This window comes from Meles meles, chromosome 18, assembly GCF_922984935.1.
Source record: "Meles meles chromosome 18, mMelMel3.1 paternal haplotype, whole genome shotgun sequence".
Classification (NCBI taxonomy): Eukaryota; Metazoa; Chordata; class Mammalia; order Carnivora; family Mustelidae; genus Meles; species Meles meles.
Window position 1 is genome coordinate 38,127,658 of NC_060083.1, and position 16,799 is coordinate 38,144,456.

A 16,799-nucleotide genomic window follows, 5' to 3' on the forward strand; every position below is an offset into this window, starting at 1 on the left:
TAATTCGGGACGGCTAGTCACTCTTCCAGAACCCCTCCCTTTCCTTTGGGACCCGCCCTGCGAACCCAGCCGGGGGCTGACAGTTCTCGCCACCCTCCTCCAGCCGTCTTTCCCATTGGCGAAAGGATCGGCCGCGCGGCGCCGAGTGTTGACGCCACGGCGCCCCCTCCGCCGGCGCAAGATGACGCATGGCCCCGCCCCCGGCCGCGCCTGGCCTCCCGCGGGGCCCCGCCCATCGGGCCGACGCGACGCGGGCCCGCCCCGTGGGTGACGTGTGGCGCGCGCGGCCCGGCCGCCCCGGCAGTTGGTGCAGCGGCCGTTGGGCAGAGTGCGCTCACCCCACCCCTCCCCTCCTCGGGCCCGGACCCCCCACCCCGCCGGGCGCAGCCCCAACCCCAGACCAAGCCCCAGCCGGGCCCGTCCCGTGCGGGCCCGTGACACCCCCTCAGCCGGCGACGCCCCGGGCCGCCCGCCCGCCCGCCACCATGGAGCTGGAGGACGGTGTGGTGTACCAGGAGGAGCCCGGCGGCTCCGGGGCCGTGATGTCGGAGCGGGTGTCCGGCCTGGCTGGCTCCATCTACCGCGAGTTCGAGCGGCTCATCGGGCGCTACGACGAGGAGGTGGTCAAGGAGCTGATGCCACTGGTGGTGGCCGTGCTGGAGAACCTGGACTCGGTGTTCGCGCAGGACCAGGAGCACCAGGTGGAGCTGGAGCTGCTGCGGGACGACAACGAGCAGCTCATCACCCAGTACGAGCGGGAGAAGGCGCTGCGCAAGCACGCCGAGGAGGTGAGGGCCGGCCGGAGGAGAGGGCGGGGGCTGGGCCCGAGGGCGGGCGGGGGGCCGGGGATCGCGGCCCGGCCCGGGAGGGGGCGCGCCTGAGGCCGAAGCCCCCGGGACCGACCCGGCGGCCGTGAGGTCCCCGGGACCCCCGACCGGCGTTGGAAGCCGAGGCAGGCGGTTGCGTGTCCAGGAGAAGGAAGGGAGATGAGGAGGCAAGGCCGTGGGAGGAAGCCGCAGCTTGGCTGGAGGGCACCTGAGGTTGGCTGAGGGCGGAGATTATAAGGGTGGCCGGTAGCCGGTGGTAGTTTAGGGAAGTTTCCGACCTCCGTAGGATAGTCGGACGGCGGTTCAAACTTTTACCATGGTGTGTGTGTGTGGTGGGGCATTTACACACTTCTGTCCTGGATATGTAACTTCCGCTGGTTCCAGTACCTTTCCAGGGGGTTGCTGCTTTGGGAAGTTAGAGATCTCCCTCTTTCGGTCAGTTTCTTCGTGACGTCTTAACCCTGTTGAGAAGGAGGTTTTATTTTATGTTTTTTGGTGTCTTGGTTGACACTTTGTCAACATTTAGATGTTGTATAGCAACACTCTGTAAGTAGAGCATGCAATTTTATTTTGTTGATATCACACACCAAAGCGTTTCTCCGTGTCAGGTGGTCACCTTGGACAGTTCCCTTTAAAAACCCTCTGTTTATTTATAAAGAGGACTGGGGGCGGGGCGGGTTGGGGAGGTGTAGGTGACTGTTGACAACCTTTTTCAGACTGCATTTTACAGGTGTCCTTAACCCTAGCTAGCATCTCGGCAGTGAACTCGGTGCCCTCACGTCGGGTCTGTGAACGTTTTGGAGGTCTGGAGTGCAAGTGGTAGACCTTAGACTTCTTGGCAGTCAAGGATATAAGCTTTCAGGCTGTGTTGGCATTATTTTTGTGGAAGTTATCTAATGCAGGTGGAGTGTTCATCTTTGTTTTCTGAGCATCTAGCACACCTAGCTAAGTACATGGTGACTGAAGGAGCTAAATAACAAAGCATTGAACCAGCGACATATTCTCTTTGAAAAATGCTAGGAAAAAGGTATTAGGACGTGAGATACGTTTAGCAGCTCATTTCCTAACCCTAAACAGTACTCCCATTTTAACTTTATTTTGTCACTCATACCTTTGTACCAGGTCACATAGTTCTTTTTATTCTCTTTTTTAAGCTTGACTGTAGTGATGATTTTTAGTTCTGATTTTGTGATGCATTTGCCTCAAAGGAATGCCATTACACTTGCCAAAGAAAATTGACTTTATTTCAAGAATATTTCCAAGTCTTCAGGAAGGGAGGGATTGAAAAAAAAAAAAACCTAAAGATGGGATCGCAGTTTCCAGTGGTTTATTAGCACTGTTAGAGGTCATGTGCTACTTTTGAGATGGTATGCTGTGTTTTCATCCTCATACAGGCATTTACCAGTATGTCGATGTAGTAGGAAGAGACATATATACACAGGTGAGGAGCAGGCCCAGCATGACCTATCACCTTGGATAAAGAAGTGGTCCCTCCAGCTTTAAACTCGGGTAGGGCCATGTGAACATGGCAAAAGACCAGGGTCACACGTGCCAAGAAAAATACCTGCTTCAGGTTGCAGAATCAGAAAATACAACTGACTAATTGCTAAGCACCTGATTGGATATTAATTTCTTAAGTATATGACTCTTTAAATGGCTTTTTTGTTTTTTATACTTTTTCAGATATGTCTGTAAATTATGTATAATGAAATCTTTGGGCAAAGAGCCATGCCCTGAGAATAGAGAACATTGATGAAATGCTAGATGAGCCAATTCCCAGACCACAAACATAAAACTACCTTGTTAATCACTTTTTATGTAAGATGATAAATCAAGTTTTACCCACTCTCCAGAAATTAAGTCTTTCTTAGGCCAATATGCACAAGTGAATTCTGTGTTTAATTTTCTGGGAGTGCTCCGATTGGGGCCTTTAATGTGGAGCCTAAGAGTCTGCTATTATAGCAAAAGTGCCTCAGGGTATTTACTGCAAAAGTACTTGAAACCCTGGAAATTGTCCATCACCAGAAAGTGTAAAGTAAATTCTGAGCACCTTTGTGGAACTTGAGGAGGATATATAAATGGTGAGAATGTTTTAGGGGGTGTGAAATGCTATAATCTCTTACAGGAATTCTCAGCAAGGAATTGGAAATTTCATCTTTATTCTACTGATGTTATTATCTTGAATATTTTACCTTTTGCTTTGTTTTTATTGAATTTTTGGTTTGAGTCTGCTATTTTTGTGTCTTTAAAAACAACCTAAAGGAAGGCTGATTTTATTATTTATTTACTTGTTAGTTTTTAAGATTTTACTTCCTTATCTGACATAGAGAGCGCACAAGGAGGTGGAGTGGCAGGCAGAGGCAGAGGGAAAAGCAGGCTCCCCGCTGAGCAGGGAGCCTGATGTGGGGCTTGATCCCTGATCCCCTGAGTCTGGGATCATGACCTGATGAAGGCAGCCGCTTAACCAACTGAGCTACCCAGGCGTTCGGGAAGACTGTTTTTGGTCGCTCAGTTGGATGAGCGTCCGCCTGTCTGCTCTATCCAGACTAAGCCCTGTGAATCTATGAATAATTTATTTGTAAATCAGTGGGGTTTTTTCCTCCAAGATTTTATTTAAATTTAAATTAGTTAACATAGGTTTAGTATGAGTTTCAGGAAAGTGGTTCTCCCCCCCACCAAGATTTTAGGTAATCTCTACACTGGATGTGGGGCTAGAACTCAACCCTGAGATCAAGAGTTGCATGTTCTACTGAGCCAGCCAGGCACCCCTCAAGCAGTGATTTTTTTTTTTTAAGATATATATTTATTTAACAGAGAGAGGGGACACAAGGGAACACAAGCAGAAGCAGTGGGAGAGCGGAGGAACAGGCTCCCTGCCATCCCAGGACCCCAGGATCTCGATCTCAGCAGAAGGCAGACAATTACTGAGTCACACAGGTGTGCTGTCAGTCAGTGATTTTTTAAAAACATAAGTATGTCTATACAGTGATCTGGAGAGAGATGTTATTCTTGGGAAGGATATGTTAGTGTTTTTGGTTTTTGTTTATGCGAGTTCTGTTTCTTTTACCACAACTTTTCTGATAAGTAGGCAAATGAGTTTAAGAACACTTTTTTAATAATTTAAAAAAAAATTTTTTTAGGGCGCCTGGGTGGCTCAGTGGGCTAAAGCCTCTGCCTTCGACTCAGGGTCCTGGGATCAAGCCCCGCATTGGTCTCTCTGCTCAGCGGGGAGCCTGCTTCCCATTCTCTCTCTGCCTGCCTCTCTGCCTACTTGTGATCTCTCTCTGTCAAATAAATAAATAACTAAAACCCCAAATTTTATTTATTTATTTGACAGAGAGAGAGACACAGCGAGAGAGGAAACACAAGCAGAAGGAGTGAGAGAGGGAGGAGTAGGCTTCCTACTTAGCAGGGAGCCTAATGTGGGGCTCCATCCCAGGACTCTAGGATCATGACCTGAGCCGAAGGCAGACGCTTAACCGACTGAGCCACCCAGATGGCCCAAGAACACTTTTCTTGGGAATTTAGTTCCAAGTGATGCTGTGGGCTTTGTTTCCTATCACCATTATTTTTAAAAAGTGAGAGTTATTTAGCATGATTGAGTGGAGGGAAATTTCACTTAAAAATGAAGACATACCCTCTTCATCCTCCCTTTCCTTCCACCTGGCACTATAGAAGCACGTCTGAAGAGAATGAGCTGAAGAGAGAATATCTTTGCTGGGAAGATGTTATGATTATGTGATTTTTGTGGCTCGGGTCATGATCTCAGGGTCCTGGGATCGAGCCCCGCGTCGGGCCCTCTGCTCTGCAGGGAGCCTGCTTCCTCCTCTCTCTCTGCCTGCCTCTCTGCTTACTTGTGACCTCTCTCTCTGTCAAATAAATAAATAAATAAAATCTTAAAAAAAAAAAAAAAAAAAAAAATTGGGGTGATTTAATACCGAGGTGAGAGATATATTACTGAGAATTTTCAAATTAACTTTTCCCCAGTTAATCAGCACTTAAAGCAGTAACAAAATTGATGCTTTATGCTTTATATGAAGACTTTCGTCAAATTGTTTTCTTTGGAAGGGTATGAACATGGAGTGATAAGATTGTGGGCACGAAAGCAGGCTTTAATATTCAGTGTGTCCTTTTTATTAATGTATATTAAGATTTTATTTATAAGTAAAATCTATTAAAATTTTTTATTTTTATTTATTTATTTATTTTAAAGATTTCATTTATTTATCTAACAGAGAGAGATCACAAATAGGCAGAGAGGCAGGCAGAGAGAGAGGAAGGGAAACAGGCTCCCCATCGAGCAGAAAGCCCGACACAGGGCTGGACCCCAGGACCCTGAGATCATGACCTGAGCGGAAGGCAGAGGCTTAACCCACTGAGCCACCCAGGTGCCCCTGTTTTTTTATTTTTTTTATTTTTATTTTATTTTATTTTATTTTTTTACTTTTTTAAAGATTTTATTTATTTATTTGACAGAGAGAGATCACAAGTAGATAGAGAGGCAGGCAGAGAGAGAGAGAGAGGGAAGCAGGCTCCCTGCTGAGCAGAGAGCACGGGACTCGATCCCAGGACCCCGAGATCATGACCTGAGCCAAAGGCAGAGGCTTTAACCCACTGAGACACCCAGGTGCCCCATAAAAAATATTTTAATCAAAAGTATGGAAGAAGTTAATTTTAATTTGCAGTATAATTTACAATGACAGTTAAGTTCATCTCTTTAGTAAACACTTAAAAAGGAAAATTTGATGTCTTTTCAATGAGTTCTATGACTTTTTATCAAGTAAGAGGAGTGAAGTAATTTTGCATACCTAAAACTTAAATTTGTTGATGGTGACTGTTGAAGTTAGGGAGTTGAAAAACTGAAATTCCAAGTCTGCCTCAACTACGTTTATTTTGTGTCTTTAGCACAGCTGTTATTTAAATTAGTATTGCCCTGGTTCTTCAGGCTTCAACCCTTAATTCTGTCAACTCTAGTGTCTTTTGGAGTTTAACTTTGCTCTTTTATTTCACTGGAGCAGTAGGAGAGAGTGGTGACATGTCAGTATAGGAGAACAGGTTGTTGTCCATGGTGTCTTAATATTTGACATTTTACATGTTTGGATAGACATGTTATTAGTTTTCAAACTCCTTTTAAAAGGGAAGTCCTTCTGTAGTCCCTGTTAACTGTTTTGTTTTGTTTTTTAAAGATATTTATTTGTCAGAGAGAGAGAGAGCGATCACAAGTAGGCAGAGAGGCAGGCGGAGAAATGGGGGGGAAGCAAGCTCCCTGCTGAGCAGAGAGCCCAACACAGGGCTCAATCCCAGGACCCTGAGATCATGACCTGAGCTGAAGACAGAGGCTTAACCCACTGAGCTACCCAGGCGCCCCTGTTAAGTGGTGTTTGAAATCAGTATCTTGTGGTATCTTCAGTGAGCTAAAGATTTTTGGTCCAAGAATTGACTGAGGTGCTAACTTAATTTCTCTATAGGGTCAGTTAGGGTAAGGGTCAGCAGTTTTTTGGACAGTTATGTTACATCTTAGTTCAAACCTGTTTTATTTTTATTATTTTATTTTTTTTAAGTTTTTTATTTAATTAATTTGATAGATCACAAGTAGGCAGAGAGGCAGGCAGGGAGGGGGTGGGGGGAAGCACGCTCCCCGCTGAGTGGAGACCCCAATGCTGGGCTTGAGCCCAGACCCTGAGACCATGACCCGAGCCGAAGGTAGAGGCTTAACCCACTGAGCCACCCAGGTGCCCCTATTTTTATTTTTTTAGATTTATTTAAGTAATCTCCAAACCCAAGGTGGGGCTCAATCCCAGGACCCCAAGACCATGACCTGAGCCAAAGGCAGAGGCTTAACCCACTGACCCACCCAGGCGCCCCTTAAAAATACTTTTTTTTAATGCTGTGCTTAGCACTCATAGAGAATATAGCTCTTACCTAAATTACTATTAGGTTGAAATAAAATAAATCAGCCCGGTTTAATAATATGTGTAATGTATTCAGAAAACTGATATTTAAAAAAATATGTGTGTTGAGCACCTGGGTGGCTCAGTTGGTTAATCAGCAACTCTTGATTTCATCTCAGGTTATAACCTCAAGGGTCATGAAATCGAGCCCCAAGTAGGGCTCCATGCTCAGCATGAAGTCTGCTTGAGATTCTCTCTTCCTCTCCCTCTGCCTCTCCCCTCACTCAGTCTCTAAAATAAATAACTAAAAAATCTTAAAAACATATGTGTGTAAGTCTATACATTTTGAAATCTTTTTTTTTTAAAATATTTTATTTATTTAACAGATAGTGACCAGAAGTGGGCAGAGGGGCAGGCAGGGAGAGAGAGAGGGGGAAGCAGGCTCCTGCGAGCAGAGAGCCTGATGCGGGGCTTGGTTCCAGGACCCTGAGATCATGACCTGAGCCGAAGGCAGAGGCTTTAACCCACTGAGCCACCCAGGTGCCCCTACATTTTGAAATCTTAGCCAGTGATATTTATGTATTTTTTAGTATAATCTTTATGCCTAGTGTGGGGCTAGAACTCAGGAACCCAAGATCAGGAATGACATGCTCTTCCCGTTAAGCCAGCCAGGTGCCCCTTAGCGATATTTAGTTAGTAGTTTGAAGCAAGAAAGTTTTATTCACTTAGGAATCGTAGTGTCTAGTAGTTTGGCATAGTAGCTGCCTTTAAAAATATTTGAACTGAACCACAGCAATTTACATACTAATCAATACAACAAGGAAATTTCCAAATTGAGGATATAGAGTTACTAGGAACTTTTTTTTCTTTTAAACATTTTATTTATTTATTTGAGAGACAGAAATCACAAGTAGGCAGAGCAGCAGGCAGAGAGGGGAAAGCAGGCTCCCTGCTGAGCAGAGAGCCCGACGTGGGGCTTGATCCCAGGACCCTGAGATCGTGACCTGAGCCGAAGGCAGAGGCTTCAACCCACTGAGCCACCCAGGCGCCCCAAGTTATTAGGAACTTTCAAAAAAAATTTTTTTATTAATTAATTTAGGAGTGCCTGGGTGGCTCAGTGGGTTAGGGCCTCTGCCTTTGGCTTGGGTCGTGATCTTGGGGTCCTGGGATCGAGCCCCACATTGGGCTCTGTGCTCAGCGGGGAGCCTGCTTCCCCCCCTTTCTCTCTGCCTGCTTCTCTGCCTACTTGTGATCTCTGTCTATCAAATGAATAAATAAAATCTTTTAAAAAATTAATTTATTTGAGTGGGGGAGTGTGTACATGTACAGGGAGATGGGCGTCTGTGGGATGAATAGGGAGAGAATCTCAAGCCAATGCCTCGCTGAGTGTAGAACCCATGAGGGGCTGGATCCCACAACCTTGAGATCATGACCTGAGTGGAAACCAAGAATTACTTGGATGCTTAATCAACTAAGCCACTCAGGCGCTCCCTGTTTTTTTCTTTTTTAAATCAGTAAACTTTTCAGTAAATTCCTCCCGCCTAGCTTTTTATTAGGAAAATGTTCAAACATACAGAAAAACTAAAAGTGCATTGATAATCTGTATTTGCATCACCTAGATTCAGTAGTAGTTGTGTGTATACGTACGTACATATACGTACACGTAAACTCAACATTTATATACATACACATTTTTAAGTTGCTAAACCATGGCAAAGTAAATTGCAAATGTTATAACATTTCAACTTTTACTACTTAGAATACTTATCTCTTAAAAAACGAGAGCATTCCCGGATACAGGCGGGCTCAGTCAGTGTGGACTGTGTGACTCATAATCTCGGGGTCATGAGTTCAAGCTGCACATAGGGTGTAGACCTACTTAAAAAAAAAAAAAAGTAAAAAAGTAAATTTAATTTAAAAAAAGCATTCTACCATGTAACCACAAAATTATTTACATTGAGAACATTTTTTAGATTAATATTCCATTTGAATAATTTTTTAAGATTTTTTTTTAAATTTATTTGACACAGAGAGAACATGAAGGAGGAGGATCAAAGGGACAAGCAGACTCCCTACTGAGCAGGGAGGGCTATGCCAGACTCGATTCTGGGACTCCAGGATCACGCCCTGAGCCAAAGACAGTTGGTTAACTAACTGAGCCACCGAGGTACTCTGAGTGAAGGGCACAGTATGTCGGTATAAAGATAAGTTCATATTTTTTTAAGGTTTTATTTATTTATTTGACACAGAGAGAAAGACAGAAAGGGAACACAAGCAGGGGGATGTGGGTAAGGTGAAGGCTTCCTGCCAATTAGGGAGCCCAATATGGGGCTCGATCCCAGGACCTTGGGATCATGCCCTGAGCAGAAGGCAGATGCTCAGTGACTGAGCCACGCAGGCGCCCTAGATACTTCTGTATAAGGAATTTAAATCTGAGATTATAAAACTGAAAATGGGTTAAGATTTTTTATTTAAAATTACAACACAAAAATATGATGGATTGTTCCTCTCCTTTGAAACTAAGATACAGAAATTGAGAAACTGATCCTTTTAAAGAGCTGGGAGGAAGCTCCCCTGATCTGGTTCTACTGTATCCTGGCTCCATAGATAGCTAGAAAGATAAACAGACCCATAGATGATCAGAAAGAACAGATATTTATTGACCCAGGCACTGTTGTATGCTCTGGGAATATAACTATGAACAAAACAGAAAAGGAAGGCAGCCTGTATTTATTTATTTGAGAGAGAGGAGAGAGAGAGCACGTGCCCGAGCATGAATGAGAGCATGCGGAGTGGGATGGAGAGGAAGAGGGAAAGAATTCCAAGCTGACTCTGTGCTGAGTGCAGTATCATGACCCTAAGATCATGACCTGAGCTGAAAACAAGAGTCGGATACTTAGCCAACTCAGCCACCCAAGTGTCCTGCCATGCAGGAAATTAAAAAAGGTGATGTGATAAAGAGTAAAGAGGCAGGCACTTTAGATGAGTACACACCTTTATAGAGTAAGCTGTTCATGCAGGAAATAATTCATCTCATAAGAGTACTTCCTTAGATCTGAAACTTTAAATGCATATAGTTAGAATTTTTCCTAATTGTTATTCTTGAAAATTCATAAAAGTAAAGGAGCTCTCATAAGTGCATTTCTTCTATTTCTTTTTTTTTTTTTAAGATTTTATTTATTTGCTTGCAAGAGAGAGAATGTGGGAGAGAGCATGAGAAGGGAGAGGGTCAGAGGGAGAAGCAGACTCCCCGCTGAGCAGGGAACCCAGTGAGGGACTTGATCCTGGGACTCCAGGATCATGACCTGAGCCGAAGGCAGTCGTCCACCCAACTGAGCCACCCAGGTGCCCTAAAGTCCAGTCAGTTAACATAGTGTTATATTCGTTTCAGGTGTACAACATAGTGATTCAACACTTCCATACAATACCTAGTGCTCATCACGACAAGTACACTCTCTAGTTCCCCTCACCACCCTCCTCCCTGCTCCCAGTCACCTCATTCTGGTAGCCATTAATTTGTTCCCTAGAGTTAAGAGTGTGAAGAAACGTACTTTGGTTCTGTGACTTCGAACTCTCTTGATGCTCCCCTTTTTTCTTTTCTTTTTAAAATTAATTTATTAGAGAGCAAGAGCAAGTGCACATGCGCGCAATGGGGGAGGGGCAGAGGGAGAGAGAGAGAAACTCCAGCAGACTCCCTGTTGAGTGCGGAGCCCCACTCCAGGCTCAATCCCAGGACCCTGAGATCACGACCTGAGCTGAACTCTAGTTGGCTGCTGAACTGACTGAGGTACCCAGGTGCTCCTCTTTCCTTTCTTTCTTTCTGTCTCTCTCCCTTCCTTCCTTCCTCCCTCCTTCCCTCCCTCCCTTCCTTTCGTTCTTTCTCTCTCTTTCTTTTTAAGCAGACTTTTCTTTTCTTTTTAAGCAGACTCTATACCCAACTTGGGGCTCTGACTCATGAACCCAAGAAAAAACTGCATGCTCCACCAACTGAGCCAGCCTGGCCCCCCAGTTTCTCCCTCTTTTGACCACTCTGGATTCCTCTTACTTTGTTAGCTTTGGCATTCCTTGGAGTTCTTTCTGAAGTCCCCTCTAGTTCTCTCAACTTGCACGTTGCCTAACTGGTATTATTCATTCCCATGGGGTCAATTACCATTTGTTGACCATTCCAAAATGTGTATCTTATTCATTTCCTAGATGCTTATAGAGTGCTGACTGTGTACCTGGTATTGTGTCCACTGGGGACATAGGGGTGAGCAAAACACACGAGTTTTTTCTTTCATGAACCTGACAGCCTGTTAAGAACTTTAAGACCAGATCTCTTTTTGGAGTTTCAGATCCACAATACTCTTGTTTCTTGGACATTACTGTCTCCTGACATGTCCAAACCTGAATTTCTCTCGCAAGCTTGCTGCTCCTCTGTTCCCTGTCTTTGTAAGGAACTTTTGTTCCTTTGTAAGGATACTACTGTCTGCTGGCCAGACAGCTCACCACCATCCTTACAGGATTTTATTTATTTATTTATTTTGGAGAGATTGAACACGAGCTGGGTGAGGGGCAGAGGGAGAAATAGACTCCCCGATGAGCAAGAAGCTGCATGCGGGCTTAATCCTGGGACTGTGGTATTGTGACCTGAGCCAAAGGCTGAGGGTTAACCAAGCTGAGCCACCTAGGTGCCCCAATTCTTCTCTCTTTTTTTTTCTTCTTCTCCTTTATCCCCATTGTTACTTTCTTTTGTTTCCAACTTTTAAATGTTTCTCTTTATTCTTAAATGTCTGAAGTTCCTAAGATACAAGACGTTGTGACCTGGCTGTTCCTTATCTTCCCAGCCTCATCTTTACCTTTTTGAGTCATATATTGAACACCTGGAGTTTATTTTTGTTTTGCAGATAGTATTTTTTCTCCCTAGGGCTTTTTCTTTTTTTTTTTTTAAGATTTATTTATTTATTTGACAGAGAGAGAGAGAGAAAGAGAGAGAATACAAGCAGGATGGGTGGGAGAGGGAGAAGCAGACTTCCTACCGAGTGGGGAGCCTGATGTGGCGCTTGATGCCAGGACCCCGAGATCATGACCTGAGCTGAAGGCAGACGTTTATCAGCTGAGCCACCCAGGTACCCCAAAGATGCCTCTCGTTGCTTGGCACTCTGTTTCTCTTCTGTTGCCTGGGTAACAGTATTCATCTTTCAGGTTTCAATTCTGGAATGCCTTTTATGAACACCCAAGTGTGGATCGTGCCCATCTTATATTGTCCCACCACATACTCTTTCTTTCCCTCCCATAGCACTTTCAGTGTTTTAGCAAACTAACCTATGACTTTTACTCCCCCACTAAATTACTAGGAGGCTGTAGGTATTTAATAGATACTTGTTAGTTGGTTGGAGGGATGGATGAAAATGCTAAAAGGTCAAATTGCTAAGCCTAACTATTTAAAGTTCTCTTTTGTGCATTCAAGTTACTTGTCCTTACCATTGGTGCCAAGTTATGCTAAAACTTCCAAAAAGTTTTTCAATAAGTCTTTTGACTTTTGTATAAAAAAAAAAAAAAGACTTCTGAGGATAGTTATTGCAGATGCTTTACCTGCATTGTCGTATACATAGTAGATATTCTAGAACTACTTATGCATTTAAAGATTTTATTTATTTATTTGACAGACAGAGATCACAAGTAGGCAGAGGCAGGCAGAGAGAGGAAGGGAAGCAGGCTCCCTGCTGAGCAGAGAGCCGGATGCGGGGCTCGATTCCAGGACCCTGGGATCATGACCTGGGCCAAGGCAGAGGCTTTAACCCACTGAGCCACCCAGGCACCTCTAGAACTACTTATATATTTAAATTGAAATATTAAGATCATAGGCATTACTTCCTGGCATTTGCAAAGATTGGACTAGGTGATCCTTTTTCATTTTTCAGAATTTATTTTTTTCCACTTTTTTAAAAATTTCTTTTCAGCGTAACAGTATTCATTGTTTTTGCACCACACCCAGTGCTCCATGTAATACATGCCCTCCCTCAGAATTTATTTTTTATTTCTTTTCTGTATTGTTTGTTTTGGGGGAGGAGCTAGGTGATTTTTAAAAGTCATGTTAACACCATATATTCTGATTATTTTTAAACTTAATGTGGCTTTTTTTGTATTTTAATTAATTTTAGATTTGTTTGAGTTGCTGCTTGAGAAAAAAGTTTGTCTGAATAAAACTTCCACATAAATGAGGGTTAAGTGCCCAAACTTAATTTTATTATTATTATTTTTAAAGATTTTATTTATTTGTTTATTTAACAGAGAGAGAGAATCACAAGTAGGCAGAGGGGGTGAGGGGAAGCAAGCTCTCTGCTGAGCAGAGAGCCCGATGAAGCGCTCAATCCCAGGACCCTGAGATCACAACCCCAGCCAAAGGCAGAGGCCCATCCCACTGAGCCACACAGGCGCCCCTCCCAAACTTAATTTTAACTAATTGCTTAGACTCTTTTTTTTTTTTTAAGATTTTATTTATTTATTTGACAGAGAGAGATCACAAGTAGAGAGGCAGGCAGAGAGGAGGAAGCAGGCCCCTGCTGAGCAGAGAGCCCGAAGCGGGACTCGATCCCAGGACCCCGAGATCATGACCTGAGCCAAAGGCAGTGACTTAACCCACTGAGCCACCCAGGCGCCCTGCTTAGACTCTTTTGATAGAAATTTCTTTTTTTCCCCCAAGGTTTTATTTATTTATTTATTTATTTGAGAGCGAGATAATGAATTAGCATGGGGAAGGGCAGAGGGAGGAAGAAGCAGACTCCTGCTGAGCAGGGAGACTGATGTAGGGCTGGATCCCAGGACCCCAGAATCATGACCTGAGCTCAAAGCAGTCACTTAACTGACTGAACCACCCAAGTGCCCTAACAACATTTATTTTTGAAGAAAATTTCATTGTGAAGAACAGGGAAAATTTTATTTCTTGAGCATTGAAACATATATTGGTTAAAGCATCTACTAGGTTATTATAAATTAAATTTTTAATTTCTATTATCAAATATTCATTTGAATTTTCTTTCAGTTACCTATTGCCCTAGACTCATTTTTTGTTACTGCTACCTATTCAAAAACAAATACCTTTTAAAAAGTTAGACAGGTTGCACAGAAGTGTGGCATCAAATAAACAGGCTTTTGTAAAACCATAAGGGTAACTTTTTTTTTTTAAAAGATTTTATTTATTTATTTGACAGACAGAGATCACAAGTAGGCAGAGAGGCAGGCAGAGAGAGGAGGAAGCAGGCTCCCTGCTGAGCAGAGAGCCCGATGCGGGACTCGATCCCAGGACCCTGAGACCATGACTTGAGCCGAAGGCAGAGGCCTAACCCACTAAGCCACCGAGGCGCCCCCAGAAGGGTAACTTTTTTAAAAAGGCTATTATCTGTCTATGGTTCTACTATGAAAATAGTCTAGTTGAACTTGTTTGATGTGATTTGGGAAATGTTTAACAGAAATTACCCCCTTATTTGTGGCTCTGTTCAGTTTTTAAAAATTTATTCTTTCTTTAAAGAATACTTTTATGCTGGGATAGGAATTCATCCAGTAATTTACTCAGTGTTATCTACCTCCCAAGCTAGCTGAGGCCCAGGGAGTAAGCAAAGATTTCTGAAGAGCTAAAATGAATGTCTCAAAACTTTGTGTAATAAAGTTCATGATCTTGGCCTACTGAATAAACATTTAAAGGCAAAGCACGAATTCATAGTATCTTCATTTTATTTTAGTTTAGTTTAGTTTCATTTTGAGAGAATGTGTGCACCTGAGGAGCAGGGGAATAAAGAGAGAGAGCTGGGTATGGAGCCTGATAAGGGGTTGATCTCAGGACCCCAAGATCATGATGTGAGCTGAAACCTAGAGTTGAATGCTGGGGCACCAGGGTGGCTCCATTGCTTTGGTTAAGTGTGTCATGCACAGGTCATGATCTTAGGGTCCTGGGATCGAGCCCCACGTTGGACTCCCTGCTTGCGGGGACCTGCTTCTACCTCTCCTCCCTGCTTGTGCTCTTTCTCTCTCTAGCTCTCTCTCTCTTGCTATCTCTTTCTCTCTCTCTCAAATAAATAAAATCTTAAAAAAAAGTCAGATGCCTAGGGGCACCTGGGTGTCTCAGTGGGTTAAGCCTCTGCCTTCGGCTCAGGTCATGATCTCAGGATCCTGGGATTGAGCCCCACATCGGGCTCTCTGCTCAGCAGGAAGCCTACTTTCCCCTCTCTGCCTGCTGCTCTGCCTGCTTGTGATCTCTCTCTCTGTCAAATAAATAAATAAAATCTTAAAAAAAAAAAAAGTGGGGGCGCCTGGGTGGCTCAGTGGGTTAAGCCGCTGCCTTCGGCTCAGGTCATGATCTCAGGTCCTGGGATCGAGTCCCGCATCGGGCTCTCTGCTCAGCAGGGAGCCTGCTTCCCTTTCTCTCTCTCTCTGCCTGCCTCTCTATCTACCTGTGATCTCTCTCTGTCAAATAAATAAATAAAATCTTTAAAAAAAAAAAAGTGAGATGCCTAACCAACTGAGCCACCCAGGCACCCCTATAATAATCCGATTTTATTTATTTATTTACTTATTTACTTGTTATTTGAAAAAATATGTTATTTATTTATTTGACACACCACAGAGAGAGAGCACAAGCGAGGGGCGACAGGGAGAGAGGGAGAAGCAGGCTCCCCGCTGAGCAGGGATCGCAATGCGGGACTCGGTCCCAGGATGCTGAATCATGACCTGAGTTGAAGGCAGACGCTTAAATGACTAAGCCACCCAGGTTCCCCAGTATCCTTACTTCATTTTATTTTATTTTTTTGGAAGTGGGCTTTTTTTTTTTTTAAGATTTTATTTCTTTTTTTTGAGAGAGAGAAAGTGAGATTGAGCATGAGAGGGTAGAAGGTCAGAGGGAGAAGCAGACTCCCCACGGAGCTGGGAGCCCGGTGTGGGACTTGATCTTGGGACTCCGGGATCATGACCTGAGCCGAAGGCAATCGTCCACTCAACTGAGCCACCCAGGCACTCTTCTGCTTTTTGTTTTTAAAGATTTTTTATTTATTTGACAGGCGGAGATCACAAGTAGGCAGAGAAGCAGGCAGAGAGAGAGGAGGAAGCAGGCTCCCCGCTGAGCAGAGAGCCCGATGCGGGGCTTGATCCCAGGACCCTGGGATCATGACCTGAGCCGAAGGCAGAGGCTTTAGCCCACTGAGCCACCCAGGCGCCCCTCTGTCTGTTTTTTAAAGTAATGTACTAATACTTCTGCCAAAGAGGGGAGTGGCAAGAATTGAGTTTAGCAGGTAATCAGGCATCGGAAAGCAAGGGACAGTATTTTCACATTTTGGTTTTTATCTTGAAGGCATCACATACTGTATTACAGTATGGCTTATAATTGTGATTCACGGTGATTTCACAATGATAGCTTCTTACCAACATAATGTTATATTTTATTGATACTCTCTGTTTTAAGGCGGTAGGTGTATCTGAAATTCTAGAAACACTTTGAATTAACATTCTTTTTTTTTATTTATTTGACAGAGCACAAGTAGGCAGAGAGCCAGGCAGAGAGAGAGGAGGAAACAGGCTCCCCGCGGAGCAGAGAACACTATGTGGGGCTCGATCCCAGGACCCTGGGATCATGACTTGAGCTGAAGGCAGAGGCTTTAACCCACTGAGCATCCCAGGTGCCCCGAAACATTTTGAATTAAAACAGATGTGATGAAAATGTTTTGGTGCTTCAGTTTTTCTTAAAAATATGGTTATGAAGACTACTTCATTTCTTAGTGATACTGTCAGCTGATGGTATTAATATTGTTTACCTTGAACATTTTCATTCCCCTCACAGACTGCATTTATTTTAATTAAATTGATTTTTTCTTCCTGTGAAAATTTCACTTTTTATTATTATCAGCATTTTTTTTTTACTTAAAATTTTAATTTTGGTTAAATATGCATAGCATGGGCTGCCTGGGTGGCTCCCCTAGTATATTCCCTTGCATTTCTCCTGATCCATGAACATGATGCTTTCCATTTATTTAGTATTTTTAGTCTCTTTCAACAATGTTTTGTTTATGTCAGAGTAAAAGTTTTACATTTCTTTTGTTAAGTTTACTTCTAG

The 16,799-nt window shown here is 43.7% G+C and overlaps 1 protein-coding gene across 4 annotated transcripts in view; it reads left to right on the top strand.

Moving 5' to 3' along the window:
* The first annotated feature begins 265 nt into the window (after positions 1 to 265).
* SPAG9 (sperm associated antigen 9) overlaps positions 266 to 16,799 on the top strand; it is a 139,580-nt gene continuing 123,046 nt past the window's right edge. For 2 of the 4 annotated variants that reach the window (XM_045984293.1, XM_045984294.1), the window contains exon 1: positions 266 to 788. In XM_045984293.1, the coding sequence (XP_045840249.1) occupies positions 486 to 788 (303 nt within the window). In that variant the 5' untranslated portion in view covers positions 266 to 485. The remainder of the gene's footprint in view (positions 789 to 16,799) is intronic. The other 2 variants (XM_045984295.1, XM_045984296.1) reach the window with 1 other exon arrangement.